The 16247-nt window shown below is 39.7% G+C and overlaps 1 protein-coding gene across 1 annotated transcript in view; it reads left to right on the plus strand.

Annotated features, from left to right (window-relative positions):
* LOC119792733 (serine/threonine-protein kinase 32C-like) overlaps positions 1-16247 on the plus strand; it is a 139865-nt gene that overhangs the window by 32409 nt on the left and 91209 nt on the right. Inside the window, exon 2 of the mRNA XM_038299494.1 lies at positions 10662-10717. Within this exon, the coding sequence (XP_038155422.1) occupies positions 10662-10717 (56 nt within the window). The remainder of the gene's footprint in view (positions 1-10661; positions 10718-16247) is intronic.

Raw genomic sequence — 16247 nt, forward strand, 5'->3', positions numbered from 1 at the left:
CAGGCAGAACATGCAAATTTCATGCAGAAAGATCCTGGGCCAGGAATCATACCTGTAACCTTCTTGCTGCAAGGCATCTGCGCTAACCACTGCTCCACTGCTCACCCATCTTTTCTACTTATTATAGATTTTTTTATTCTCTGTGTAAGCACAGAATATGTTGATCTCATCGATGGTACATTATCTGTGGTTTTAAAGTTTCCTCCTTGTGCTTTCCTTCTTCTTAATGTCCCTTTTTTCTGCTTCAGTGTTGTTAAGTGTAAAAATATGCATTTTAAAACTATAATTTGTACTGCTAAGACTAATGTTGACCTTTTTGGTTGAGAGTGATTTAAAATATTAAATTGCTTTAAAATTAAAATAAAACAGATACATAAAAAAAAAATATATATATATATATAATTATTTTTACTAGTAGTTTGGTTTATTCAGCTAGAAACTATGTTTAATGTGCAGAGGAATTTGCAGTGCTATGTAAAGTGGATCGATAGATGCTGTACTTTTTTTTGGCTTACAGCTCACAAAAAAAAAAAAAAAATCTTAAGTATGTATACCCGCACATTTTATTTATTTAGATGATGTTGTTTTAAAACATATTATTAGACAATCTGCAAGCAGCATACAACACCTGTAGTCTTTGTACCTGGACAGATAACCTGACTAATTAACGAGTTAAATATCAGCTTCCTGAAGTTTTGTTAATCTGAAAATAGCAGAATGCCAGACAAGTGTAATATTTAGTTACTAAAATTAGTTTGCATTCATTCTGTCAAACAGTTAATGCTTTATGTATGATATTATGACTGTCGTATTTAATATGGGATATTATTTTTAAACGGTTGGAATATTATTTTTAGGTTAAAAAAAATATGGCTAAGGAATATTTTTGTTACATTTTCTTGTGAACCTGCTGTGGTGCCATGGTGTTATTATATTTGTATTACTCAGTTTTGTATCATAAGAATTTGATGTCGGCTTACGACTGGTCTGAATGTATTATTAATCGATTAGGCTATTGATTATTTTTGTTAATAGAGTAATCTAAAATGTTCCTCTGAGAAAAAATTCTCAGCTCATCCCATTTGGTTTGTAGAGCACCATTGTCCAGGCCAGTTACCGTACACCTTGACCTGGGCGTTCTGCCAAGAGCAGCTTCTCCACCAGAGACCATCACCTCTGCAGGAGGCTGTCTGTGTCTACTCAGCACAGAGTGGTGGTGTGTCAGCAGATTGTAGCACCCACAAAGGGAATAAAAAGGTTGTTGTTCCCCCATTCCACAGTGATAAAAAGAAGAAGCTTACTTTCACTGGAGGTTTTAGTTGAATTTGTCTGTGGTCTTTAGTACAGGGTCCAGAAAAAAACCTGAGTGCTTGATGGCGCCAACATGCTGCACTGTAGAGATGCTGGTTTCCTCTCAGGCCTCACTCATCTCTATCTAGCTGTTTTATTTATTTTTTCTTCTCCTGAAGCACCACTTGACCGTGAAATACAACAGCTTACAAATACATTCAGCTGGGCTTCATTGATTTCTGTAATTTTCTCATCAGAGTCTCACACAAATGTTCCTGGGGCCTTTCTTTGTCACCATTGATGTTCCTGTGTAGGAGTGTGTCTGTTGGTTCTGGAAAAGAAATGGCCACTCTTTGTTCTTAATGAAAGACATGAAGTATATGGAAGTATCTGACAGCTAAACCAGTTAATCTGAAATTGTATTGATTTGTTTAACATTTAAGATGTCGTGAACCTATTTATGATGTGGTGCAAACGTTTCTCCTTCACCACCCAGCAGAGACTGTTTACTATTCTGCATCTTTAACCACTCTTAAGCCCAGACTGTATAATGCGACTTGCATTGCTTTCAACATTTCTTCCTCCCAGTGTGTGTGTGTGTGTGTGTGTGTGTGTGTGTGCCAGGCTTCCTCAGAAAGGGCAAAGTTATACAAAAATACTACATCAACACTGATCATCGTGAAAAGCAGCTCCTTTAATGCAGACTTGCCTTGAAGAGCCTGGGATCCCTTTGTTTAGCTTCCCATTTACTCAGTGACTCATACTTCGTAGGGGGCTGCTCAGAGTATTTCTCATGAGGGTTATGTTTTGTGATTTTTATTTTAAAATTTAATGTTAAGCATAACATTTTCAGTGTGTGTCCATGTTTTGTGAGAGGCTGACTACCTTATGCCTTATACTACCTTGCTTTGATTCTGTTTTATCTTCCTGTATTTTAATCATGTAAAGCACTTTGCATTGTCTTTGTACTGAATTGTGCTATACAAATACATTTGCCTTGCCTTGCCTTAAAGAAATGATTCCTTGTTTTTAGTGACAAAAAACTCTCAGAATAAGCTAAGTAACCTGATTGGCTTGTGCATATTATTAAGTTAGTAGTTTTTTTTTTTAAACAACCAGCTTTGTTATAGCTCAAGATCAATGGAACCTTCGCATGCATGGGGAGGACTTGCAAACTCCGTGCACAAAGACCCTGGGCCGGGAATGGAACCTGAAACCTTCTTCCTGCAAGGCAACAGTGCTAAAAAATGACTTGACTAATGTAGAAATATTCTTCTTTGTCATTGTGTAATATGAAGTGAAATTAATGGAATAACTTTACTTCAGACAAAAAGTATATAATTACAAAATTAACATATACAAACATAATTTATAATTCATTTTATATTTAAAGAAATATTATGGAATTTTTTACTGCATAACATCTCTGAAATAAAATTTATTATTGGACCCTTTACAACTAAAACATCATTTGATGAGCAGTCTGACACCTCAGTATTCAACCGCCGATGCATCTATAAGCCTGAAAGCTGATTTTCCTGAATTTACTTCCGGTCAGGAAGTTCCCCCGCTCTTTCTGCGGATTTAAAGTCAAAGGCATCCATGTTAAATGCTTCTGACCTAGCAAGCAATTGAAGGTTTATATTTAGGATTGTTTTGTGGATGCTCAACTGAGGCACCAATGGCAGCTGTGAAAAAAATAAGCTTGTTAAGTACGAACGCGAGATACGAGAACGCCTCTTTTATTAAATCATATATATAATTTTATGATTATATCTGAAAAGGTGTATGAAGAAATAAAACGTATTTAATCATGTTCCTTCTTAGAGTCCTTAAACTCAACAATCTTCCCAATTCCTACTTTACTGAGTCCAACTACAAGTCCAACAAGTCCAACTACTCCAAATGTCCATTAATTGAGCAAATAAATTGCTTTCTGCATATATAAACATACACATATTGATTCATATATATAAACACATTCACACAAATTTATGAGAATTTAAGAACTTTCACATATAGACTACAACCACTTTAAAATATGTACACACCCATGTACATTTACTAAATGTCCCCATTGATGTTCACCATCTTTTTCAGAAAACTACTTTAAGCATTTTCTTAAACAGTTTCATGCTTCGACTTTTTTTTATTCAATGCTGAGTTTGTACTTGCACAAGATTTTGAAATTCAGATTTTCGGTGTGATTATAGCACCCTCTCTCAACAAATAGCTGTTTTAGCTGTTTGGTAGCTGCTTATTTCTAGTTTTATAAATTCATTGTGAGGTCTACCAGATCAGAGAATTTAAGAAGCAGGAATTAATAAATAATAGTTTAGTGTGGTCCTTATGAATTATCCTGACGGCTCATTTCTGCTTCCTGCATAGCGGTTTGGGTGATGTTCACAAGGTGTAACCCCAGATTCCTAGGCAATTGCTCAGGTATTGTAAAATCAGTGGAAAATCAGGAATTGGGCAAAAAGAGAAAAAAAGACTAAATTCCAAAATTTGGTGAGAAAAAATATTAACATTAAATAAAAATAGCAAAGGTGATAAAACTCCTAACAAAATACAGTAATTAAAGTGACCATTGACATACACACTTACATATTAGCACATACAATTAGCTAGGCATTGCATGGGGCTAAAATTATTAAATTATATTGGATCACTATTTCCTCTGGATCCTTTTATAATAACACCATTTAATTTATTTGATATCTTTTTAATATATATCCTATTTTCTTCTAATAGTTTACTATGATATTCTTATACATCATATCTTCAGGATGTTAAAAGACAAGAAGGTCAGCGGGGAGTTCAGTTACAAATTGTCTCCCACCTAACTGGCAAAAAAGTTGATTAAAGTGGGTGTAAATATTGATTTGGTTTTCTTTGAATGTCAGTCCTGTTAAATGCCACTCTGAAATGGGGTCTTTGTCCTGTTCAGTGAAGCTCTTCTTTTATCTCCGCCTGGTATGAGTCAGAGAAAAATTTATCTTAAAAAGAAACCGCTGAGTCTGTGAGCCTAACTAGCTGTTTTCAAATTTTCCACATTTCTCTTAATCCTTTTCTAATACCAGACAAAATCCTATGTTCCTAATACTGCCTGAGTGTGTCAGAATGCCTTATGGAAGGATTAGTTGTGCACAGAAGACTGAAATAGGAGAATCCACGCTCGATTATCGTAATTTCCAGACAACACAGAAACCTCCCTTCTGTCCTCTGTTAACCTGGAACTCTACCTGTGGGCGATAGGTCTGCTCTGGCAACGCAGCATGATTTGAGTCTTAAATAGTCTTATTTAAGACGGAGAGTCTTAAATAGTGTGTGAGTTTAGAAATACTAAAAATATGTTATCTTTAAACTGCTGATGTTGTCTTTAGCTCTGCTGTGGTCACATCTGTCCAAACCACAGCTACACGTGCAGACTTACACCTTGGGATCAATGGCAATCTCAATCAGCAGCATGGAAACCCAGGTGGGGGTCGGCCAGTGGAAGGCTTCATCATCTGCGTAGCACAGCTGATTCCTTTGACTTTCATCAGGGCTGGCGAACAAGAAAAAAACAGTAAAAGCTTTCTGAGAATCAGGAGATGAGGGAAATGTTCACAGATCTTTTTAGACATGAAATGCTCAATAGGATTTAGATCAGAGCTTTTTAATGGCCTCTACTAAAAGACTTTGATGCCTCAATATTTCCACATAATTTTTTTGTCCTTCTGCTGACATCTTGTGAAGTACACTTGATCCCTCTCATAGAAAAAACAAACAAAAAATTTGAAAAAATAACACATCTCCATTCTGCCACCTCTATGCTTTGGAGCTGCGGTGGTGTTTTCCAGCTTGCAAGTTCCCCACTTTTTCGCCACATTTGTGATAATTCAAATTAGAAAATACTCCAGTAGAGCTACTCCAGTATGCAGCCACATTAAGCAGCACAAGACATGTTTTTACCAAAGTAATGTTTCTTTTAATGTTGCCCTCAGGATTAATGGCTTCTTCCTTGCAGAGTGGCCTTTATGCTTATGTTGGTCCAGGTCTTGTTTTAACTGTGAATAATGACAGTAAATTCAACCAAGAACTCCACATGGTCTTTTGCACTTGTTCTGGGGTTAATACACACATTTTCCACCTAAACATGTTCATCTGTGAGACACTAAAGCAGTTCTCTGCTTCCTGAAATTTCTGATGACTGAACATTCATACAGTGTTTCTTATATGTGTTTTATAGTTTGAACAGATAAACATTTTACCTTCAGGCAGCTGTAAATTGAACCCAAGGTGGGATCAGACTTCTAGAAAGGAGTAAGTTTGAGGTATTACCACATCCAAAGGTATCCACAATTCAATTCAGTTTATTTATATAGGGCCAAATCCACAACCATGTCATCTCAAGGCACTTTACAGTTCAACCAGATCATACAGTCAAATTTATTCAAATTTTGACTGTACAGTATGTACATGACATCACACACCTCCTAGCTTGCAATACATGACATCACACACCTCCTAGCTTGCAATACATGACATCACACACCTCCTAGCCTGCAATACATGACATCACATACCTCCTAGCTTGCAATACATGACATCATACACCTCCTAGCTTGCAATACATTTGAATTCAATTCAGTTTATTTATATAGTGCCAAATTCACAACACATGTCATCTCAAGACACTTTACAGTTCAACCAGATCATACAGTCAAATTGATTAAAAATTTGACTGTATGTACATGACATCACACACCTAGCTTGCAATACATGACATCACACACCTCCTAGCTTGCAATACATTTCAATTCAATTCAATTTAATTCAGTTCAGTTTATTTATATAGTGCCAAATTCACAACACATGTTATCTCAAGGCACATTTACAGTTCAACCAGATCATACAGTCAAATTGATTCAAAATTTGACTGTATGTACATGACATCACAAAACTCCTAGCTTGCAATACATGACATCACACACTTCCTAGCTTGCAATACAGGACATCACACACCTTCTAGGTCACAATACATGACATCACACACCTCCTAGCATACCACAATTAAAGGTAAAGTGGAGAATTTTCGAAATAAAAATAAAAAGACCCGCCTTCTCAGCTTTAAAAAAAAATGCACATGCAGAACCCTGGCCTGATCCAAAGAGAGAATGCCTATTAAATGCATGCAGGAGCCCATTTCTCCTTGTGTATACTCTCTTTAAAAGTTGTTGTTTGCATCGCTCATACAACCTTACTTTCCATAACAAGGTTTGCAATTTTTCCACTGTGTCAGACTCTCCATCGGTACGTGAAAATGGGGGCAAGAATGTAGGACGGCCTTATGTAAACATATTACCAGGATGATTTACAAATAGGAGGACCAGTTATTTTGATGATCCACCCAGAAAAACAACATCCTTTACTATACCTTTAAACTTTAGCGTTAGTAAAATCTAAATTCAAACTTGTAGCCTCACAGTTTTGTTTTATTAATGCAGTTCATAGCTACCTAATCAGAGATTTGAATAATTGCACAATTCTTGCTATCAGTTACAATGGTGATTTTTCTGGAATAATTAAACACTTTCTTTTATTTTATATTTTTAGCAATTTCTTCTGTGTTTAAGCGTTAAGAATCTGTAAAGTCTCAAAAGAAACCTTTTCATATCAGAATAATTTAGTATTTTTTTTGTACATCTTTTTTTTTTATGTAACAGAGGTTTTTCTGTTTGCAAGCAGGAATTCTTTATCAAAGACTTTTTCCACTTCCTCACCACCCATTGCTGGTTATTTCCCTGCTCTCAACATATTTTACAGAGCACACAAGATGATTCTATCAATCCAAAGAGCACGTACGATCACTGAAGAAGCTGATGAAACAAGACATCTCATGGCATGATGGACTCCATATTAAGGCAGATTAAAAGGATAAACTAAAAAGTCTGATGTTTTCCCGGAAAAAAAAAAAAAAATCTTCTGCTGTTGCTTTGATGTTCAGGTTTTAGAGGACCTTAGATGAAGTTTTTCTTGATGCTTTCTTCGTTCTTTATAATGTCAAGGGTTTTTCAATATCTTAAGCCTTTAATTTTTCAAAATGGTGTATTTCTCTCCCACAGAGTTCATTTTTTTTTACTATCATGCAAAGCCTGGAATCCAAAACCCTTTGCCACTTTAAGGTACATTTTTACTGCAGAGGTTGTTAAATGATTCTCTTTGAATTTAGAGCAAAAGATCCTCCAAAGATAAAGATTTGTTTTATTCTAGTCACTGGATCTGAACATTTTTTATTACAGAATACATTTTTTTCTTTGCTTTGAGTTAATAAACTTCTTTAAATCTGTAAAACCCCTTAAAAAAGTACCCAGGCTTCGCATAATTAGTATATAAAAAGCATTTGCTTTATTTGTTGATTAAATAACCAGAGTTGTATTTGTCTTTTGGGTCTTAGAACAAAAGAAATTGAACCTCTGCCTCGGGCTGTTAAGATGATGAATTGCTGCTAAGCCCTTGCTCTTAATATATAAAACATGTTATTTGTTTGTTTATGTTAATTTTTACTTAAAAAGGAAAACAGCAAATATACTATGTTGTTTTTTGCTGTTCCAGTTTGACACAAAATTCAACAATGCTTTTATTAAAACAAAAAGGATAATTCTATGAAATTAAATAGGCATGTTTTAATAAAGCATGTAATTTGCAGTGAATTTGATAAATAAATGGTCACACAGAATCCTGTAATGCTTGTCACAGTCTCATTCTGTCATTTGGTCTCTGTTTAGATATGAATCCAATTAATTGCCATGAATCTGCTTTTATTAACATTTATATTAAAAACAACTTGCTCAGTTCAACAAAGTGTAAAATTATTCAAGACCCATAAAATGGCTATGTGGGATTACCAAGGATGAATAATAGGGGTGTCCCAGCTTTTCACACATGGACCAAAATGCTAAAAAAAAACAAAATTACTCAGAATTTTGGTAAAACGGATAGCCTATGCAAGACTGGTATAACATGTATGTTTTGTAGATCAAGTATTGTCCATATTCTGATTTAGAATTTATTTTTGCTCTAATTAAATGAACATGGTTTTGGTCATGGTTTCTACGAAAACGCTTGCTTTATTTATCCAAGTTTGATCAATTAATGTGGCACCACCTGTGAATCAACCCATGAGGCACGTTAGGAACTGACCATCAGCAACCTTGATTTGTCCCTTAGTAAAATGGCCCTCCACTGCATGAGCGAAATCAGACAACTTTACCTGGATTTTGAATAAGTAGTCAAAGCAGACATGAGAATAAAAAAAAACAAACGGCTAGATGTTGTCAGTAGGTAACATGCAATTCATAGACAGCTTACCTGAACTTTTAGAAAATAAAACACAGTTATTTCTATTTCCAAAACCAAAAAGGAGTCTTGCTTGAGCAACTCAATATAACAGCTATTAACTGGAGCAACTGGTCATTCGTCTGTACAAGGGTAAATAACAGCTCTTCCATTTTTCTTCTCATAATAGCACTTTTTTTCTGATGAAGTCAGTCCACTGGCGTACATTTTTGCTGCAGCCTTTGAGGCGAGCTGAAGAGAGAAGGACACAGGACGCTGAACAACATAGATACATTAAGCAAAAATAAACTTTGTATGATGCACCTCTGGGAAATTTATAAGCTACATTCATACAAAGCCTTCAACATGAAAATATTTCATAAACTAAATATCATGTTGTTGTAAACAGCTGTGTTTTCCACTTCCTCGTGTAGTGAGACGAACAGAGGGAAAGAAGCACAGAGTATAAAAGCTGCAGAGGCTTTGACAGGTGACTAATTTTCCATGCGGAATGTCTCTGCATCAAGCATAATGAGCCCTTCACTGTATACTGTAGATATTTAAGGATGTTATTTGATGTTTGGAGTGACAAACCTCCTCAAATCCAGTCAGTGTCCTTTGCACTACCAGATCAAGCCCAGAAGGCTTTTCTCAACACAGACAAAGCATATTGCTCTCTATAGATCTAATCTCTGAGTCTCTGAGTCTACTGTTGTGTCAAATAAGCCACAAGTGGTCCATTCTGACATAATTTGTCAGAATATATCTACATTCCACTAGCCTTCGAGGCACCTTAAAGGAATAGTACACCCAAAACATGATTAGCCTTCATTTTCTACTCACCCCCATGCTGAACAACACTCTGGAGTACTTTTTTGATATCTCAAATGCATCTGGAGATCTGGGAGGCTTCTTGCTGTCTGCTGACATTCAAATAATGGAGGTCTATGGTGCCTGAGACAGAAAGGTCCATAAAAGTCCACAAAAAAACGTGTCAATATTCCTCCATACTGCTCGTCCAATGTATTCCAAGTGTCCTGAGTGGGTAGCATCCATAATTTACTTGAAACGAAGTCATTTAGAATGTTTTTAGAGCATAAACAGTAGTGTATAGGATTTCCTAAAAGCGCGTTCACGAGTCTACGGAAACCGCGGCAGACCAAACCAGATGAAAGTGCGCATTCAGCGTCTGCTCTGCCGATAATGCAAGCGTAGAAGAAGAAATGTGCTGTTTATCTGTGCAAAGAAAGAAACAACGAAAGAAAAATGTCTGAGGACTTCAGTGTTGAGGAAGAGCATGAGTTCTTTGCCGAGCTGAATATTGACACGTTTTTTTGTGGACTTTTATGGACCTTTCTGCCTCGGGCACCATAGACCTCCATTATTTGAATGTCAGCAGACAGCAAGAAGCCTCCCAGATCTCCAGATGCATTTGAGATATCAAAAAAGTACTCCAGAGTGTTGTTCAGCATGGGGGTGAGTAGAAAATGAAGGCTAATCATGTTTTGGGTGTACTATTCCTTTAATAACTAGCATTTTTTGGTGTGTTGCCTGGAGTTTAAAGTCTGAAACTCCAGGACACCTTGATGTTAAGGTTTTATTTTGCCATATTTGTAGCAAAATACAGGGCATGAAAAGGGCCTTTTTCCTCCAAGGTTTTATATATATATATATATATATATATATATATATATATATATATATATATATATATATATATATATATATATATATATATATATATATATATATACTGTATATAAAACCATTTCACAATAAAATGACACATGCCTTACATTAGATCTGCGCTTGTATACAAGCACGAAATGTGCTTGTATGTGAGTTTTACACTTCAATCAGTTGTCAGTTTTAAAATATTTGCTACTAATCATGTAATATGAGGCCAGCCATTTAAAAATGAACTACTTGTGCTGGTAATCTGTCAAATGAATGAATCATGTTTCATGTCAAGACCGAAGCTCTTTTTGCAATTGCTCAGAGAGTTTACTGATCTCTTTACTATGCTTCTGTTCTTTGTTTTGTTACAGTAAACTTCGACCATTTTCAAATTTTGCGGGCCATTGGAAAAGGGAGCTTTGGAAAGGTAAGGTAGTCTTCAGCTTTTTTGTGTTTTCTGCATTGTCTTTCCGCTAACATGGTCATTACCCATCTCCGAAGCAGCTGGTTCCCATTCTACTTTAATCTATTATGAAATGCATAACATTTTTTGTTTGTTTTAATTACATTAATCATCTCTTTCTTTCTGTATTACAAATTTTAAGAGAGTAAAATGTACCTTTCCATCTCACGCAAGCAAGCCTGAGTTCTGGGATTCCTGACCCAATGTCTCTGTTTAATTACAGAGCCAGCACTCAGCTGTGGTTACATTTGTCTTCATCTGTGGGGTAGAATTTAGCTGGAGGCCAAAGCGTTTCTCTGTTTGTGTGCACTGCTCGCTGTGCAACCAAGTCCCAGCAGTGTTCCACAGGTGTTACTTTAGTCATTAGTGGACATTGTGGATTAAACAATGACATGTTTATTAACTTGAGTTTCAAGTAGAATGGTGGGGATTTTATCTGTTTATGTTTGTTGCATGCTTTAGTCTTAACTTTTAGGTTAAATGTGTTTGATCAACACACGGTCGAGCTCTGGAGATCTAAGCAGTTTATCCTAATCTGAAATCCCAAATATAACTTAATATTTTTTCATTATTCAGTTGTGTGTTTTTGTAGCTTCTTTTGCTTGGCTTCTTCTCTGAAAACATCCCTCGGATATGATGAGCTCATCAAAATGCAAATTTATTTAAATTTATATTTATGGTTTTGTTCCATGCAAGCTGTTGTGATGTCCTTTGTTAAACTGAAAGGAATTTTCAGCAAATTATGATGCAGGATGGTTATTTAAAATAATATTACCATTGAACACTCTTTAGGTTATATGTAAAACATTAATGGATTGGACTTTCTGCATGAACTCTGTCCGTATTTATTAAGGTAAAAATTTAGACTTAGAATCTAAACATGTTAAAAAATCAACCAAAAAACGTCTTTGTCTCCAAGAAAACAATTTAAGAGACCCCAGAAAATATTATCTCCAAACGAGAAATCAGGTGTCATAATCTATCAGATTCAATAATAGTTGTTTATCCTAAACTATGGGAAATGTCAACTTCCACTTACACAGGGAGTTCAAAAGAAAAGTTTCTGTGCCTTGCCTTTGCATTAATGGGAAAGTTTTGATAGTTGGATTAACACTAGCTGACGATAAAATGGAATATAGCATCACCCTGTACTTTACAGTAGGTATGTTAGAAAAAAGCAGGATTTGAAGGATGTCAAAAGACACTATAATGATACCATGGTATTGGGTGTAAAGTACCATCTAATGCTACATTCAGACTACACTCGATAGAAGCAGCAAAAAATCTTCTGCTACTTTATTTTTGATACTTGTTCACATAAAGGTCAGACGGGCCTGAATAGCATTTTTTGACGCTCCTGAAGCGCATCCAGTAAAGTGTATACAGATGCGTCTGATGTTTCTGCTGCTCCTGCGTTCAATAGCAAAACATCATATGTGCAGTGAATTAATCAAGATTACAATCCTGCCATCAAATCGCTGTCGGACCAGTACGAAACCCCTGTTCACTGGCGGTGCGCTGTCACTGGAAATCCCCAACAACAGCTGCCTCTGGCCCAGTCGCCTTTTGGAGGTTATCCTCTGCTTTTTTGCAGCTGGAAGGAGATGTTAGCAGTTTTCTTGTACGTCATCCAAACTGCACGTGCCAGAATAATAAAAGCGAACATGTTTTGCTGACAGGTTCCAACATTTTAAGATAATTTAGGCATTAATAAGCTGTTTCAGGGGAGTGAGCATAGCTCTCTGCATTAGCAGCACTTTGTCTGTCTCCGGGCCAGCTCCCAGAAAAGCTTCTCTGATTGGTTGATGTGGCACGCTGAGCAGCTAAAGTAAAATTTTCAAACTCGAGCAGCTTCTGCTTGTGAAGTGTATCATGCGCGTCAAATGCTCAGAAGCTCATGAGGTGCTGCTTCAGCTGCTCAGATGCGTCAAGATGCTCTGCTCTGCTGATCAGACACGCTGCTCCTGCTGCTCGAAACATGCTTCTCGATGTGTGCCAACTATTGACTTTGCATGTAAACCAGTTGCTTCTGCTGCTTTAATAGCGAGCAGGCTGAATGAAGGATAAAGGGCAGATTAGACTTCTGCAACCGCACAAATCAAATGTCGCTTGGGTCTGGTTGGGAACTAGTTTTGCTGGTATGCTTCTGCACCATCGGTCTGGAATTTCTAGGGACACACAGCAGTTTCCCGCCAAAGCGCTAAGGGGAGTCTATTCGAGAACCTGCGAGAACTTTGGCGGCGCCGGCAGGAGTGTTTGTTTTCCAAAACATCACGGTAATGGAGATGGATGTAGAGTTGCTAGACATTGAAGAAGAAAAGGTTCCGTTAATGGAGTTGGCAAAAAGACCAATGAACCTTTTGTCGTAGCTGTCCATGGTAGTTGTTCCTCGGTTTTTAAAAATCGGCACCAAATCTGGAAGGACGACCACACAGACAGCCTGAAAGGCATACCAAGGACCAATCACAGCTGCTTTTTCAGGATCCTTTTTCAGGATTTTTTTGATATGCGTGACAAGAGTTGCAGAACCTCTGCGCGGGGGGCGTGGTCGCACAGAGACAGATTTGATGGTTGAAGAGGCTAAGTGTCAGAAGCATTAATTGACCATAAGGCTGCCAAAGCATTTGCAGCAAATTCTCATTACAAGATGAAACCTGTGAAAGTTGGTAAATAAGCTCACGCTTTTATCACTAAATGTATTTTTTTTTTTTACCAAAAAAACATTTAATTAGTTGATTGAGCATATGCTAAGATGTTTAATTGCTTCCCTGATACAATAAGCTGTAGGTACTTGAAAAATATATTGAAATTACTATTTTACTCTTTGAAGAAACAATCCAGCTTTGAGTAACAAAGATGTTACATTTAGATAAAACACTTCAGTGAAAGGCCTTTGTTCTCAGCATTAAATACCGATTTAGTAAATGCGTTTAATGCACCTAAGTGAGTCATCACATTATAAGAATTATTGTTTTTACAAACAGGAAAGAAAAAGCCATAAAATGTTGATTTACATTAACGTAAGACATTTTCAAGATTTTCAAGAATCGGACCGACCACCGGTGTCACCGGGTTTTTGGTCCTGGTATTATTGGATGTGAGTGTTATGTGTGAATGTGTGTCCACGTTGTTATTTTCTTTATTTATTATTATTATTATTTTATTCAAATTATTTTTTTTTTCCCCTGTGGTACGAGTGGGGGCACTAGGGAGGGAAGGCATGATTGAGATGGTGTGTTGTTTTTTTTTTTGAGATGGTTTTTTTTTTTTTTTCCAAGGTTGGGGTCTCAACCGCACCCTCTCCCAAATACATCTCAAGTCTCCGCTAAGTGCGGAGCCCATTCCCCCTGTCCTGCTCTCCCTCCGCTGGCTGGCGTCGGGGCTCACCGGTGCACTGGTGGAGCTGGGGGTGGATGCCCGGGGGACTGCTGGCTCATTCCTGGCGGCCTCTCCGCTGGCCCCGGCCGGCCGGGGCTTTGCTGCGGCTCCCGTCTGGGGATCGGGTGCCCTTGGGGCCTCGGATCCCTGGGGCCTGGGACTGGATCCGCTTCGGGGTGGGGCTGGGTGTTGTTCGGGGATTTTCGGGGTCGGTGCCGGTGCCTTCGCTACGATGCCGGTTACTGGGCGGTGTTTCTTTCCTATGCCGGTTCTGTGGTATCGGTTCGGGGGGGGGGGCTGCACGGCATGGTGGGGTGCGGGTCTTGGGTCCTGTTTTGGGCTCCGGTTTTTCCGCTCGCACTTCTCCTCTTGCCTATTTATTTTAATTGTAATTATTAATTTATTAATTAATTTATTTATTTACCTATTTATTTATGTCTTTTTTTCTTTTTTTTTTCTCTTCCTCGGTGGGGGGGAGTGGTTGCGGGCGGGTCGGTGTCTGGTGTCCGCTGTCGCATTGTGGGGGCTCCCTTTTTTTGTTTTGTTTTTTTGTTTTGTTTTTTTTTTTAAGTTTTTTGGGGGGGTTTGGCATGTCTGTTTTCTCGGGGGGTGGGCGGGCCTGCTGGGTGGGGGTCCTGCTGGCGGCGCGCCGCTGGTGTGTGGGGGTCCGGGCGGCTCCGGCGGGGGTGGTGTTGGGGGGCCGGTCTGGGCGGGCTGGCTGCGCTGGCTGGGTATTTGGGTGGGTTTTCCCTCCTGGAGGCATGGCGGGGCTGCTCTGTTCCCGCTGATCGCGGCGGGTGGGGCTGCGGGGCGGGTGGGGGCCTGGAGTGGCTATGGCCGGCGCGTGTTGGGGGGCCGGGGCGGCGGAGCTGCTCTGGCCGCGTGTCAGGGCCTGGTGCGGGCGGCGGGGGCGGCGGGCGTGGCTGAGCTGCTTTGGCTTCGTCCGGTGGGGGGGGCGGCACGGTTCGCTCCGCTCTGGCTTTGTGCTGCCCCTCGGGCTGCTGGGGGGGTGGTTGCGCCGGCTGCGGTCTGCTCTTCTTGCGGTTTTGCGCCGGGCGGCTTTTCTGCTCTCGGGCTGATTCTGTGCGCGGTGTGTTTCGCTGCGCGCTGTTGGCATCGGTCTCGGTGGGGTGGGGCTGCGCTTTTGGCCGGGGGGGGCGTTTTGGGGGGGGTCCCGCGGCGCTCGCGGCCGGTTCGTGGCGGATGCGCATGGGCCCCGGCCGGGGGCGGGGCCGCCTGAGTGTTTTTCCTGGGTGGTGCGGTCGCGGTGGGTGTTGCGGCCGGTCGCCGGGGCTTGGTGCTGGGGGCCGGGGCGTGTTTCGGTGCTCTGTGGGGCTGGGGCGTTTCTGTCGGCGCCGTGGGGGGGCTGGTGTTCGGTGCCCGGCCCTACTTCGGGGTGGCCGGCTGCCGGCGGGGCCCGCGGACTATTCCCCGCGGCTCCCCGGGGCACCGGCATGGCGGTGGTTGGGGGGCTTCTTCGTGGCTGTCTCTCCTCCTGCCTTGGTGGGGTCTGGTTTCCGGGGCTGGCCCCGCCTTGGTGCCTTCGCTTCTGGGGTCCCCTTGGGCGCCTGGGGCTTTGGGTCTCCCGGCGCTGGACTCAGTGCTCTGGGGGGTGTGCCTCTCCGGCTCTCCACAACCACTATTGAGCATTTTTTCTATGGTTAAAACTTTACATGCACAAGTTCACCCTCACAAACAACTACAGGTGCTAGGCTTCAGGTACTTAGAGATTCACTTCCAAACAGAAACCCCACATTCATATCTTCAGGTAACACAGAGTACATGTCAGACTTAATAATATTTCTTTAGCGATAGTTTCAAGGTGTTTGCTTTATTGTATATCTCGTACCATGTCTTTTGGTTGTGCTGTTCTTTTTTTTTTTTTTTCTTTCCATCTCATTACAGGTGTTGAAGCAGACTGAAAATGTTTTGTCATTGTCTCCTTCCTATCTCCTCTTTCTTTCATCATTTGTCCTGTTTTTTTTCTTTTTCTTTTTCCTTCTTCTTCTTCTGTTTTTCTGCTCTACTTACATTGCAGTGTCCATATGAACTGCAAAACTCCCTGCATAATTATAATAAAGCAATTTATATACATGAAACAAGTGGAGCGGTATGG

Source organism: Cyprinodon tularosa, unplaced genomic scaffold (genome assembly GCF_016077235.1).
Source record: "Cyprinodon tularosa strain WSP-4 unplaced genomic scaffold, ASM1607723v1 ctg43, whole genome shotgun sequence".
NCBI lineage: Eukaryota > Metazoa > Chordata > Actinopteri > Cyprinodontiformes > Cyprinodontidae > Cyprinodon > Cyprinodon tularosa.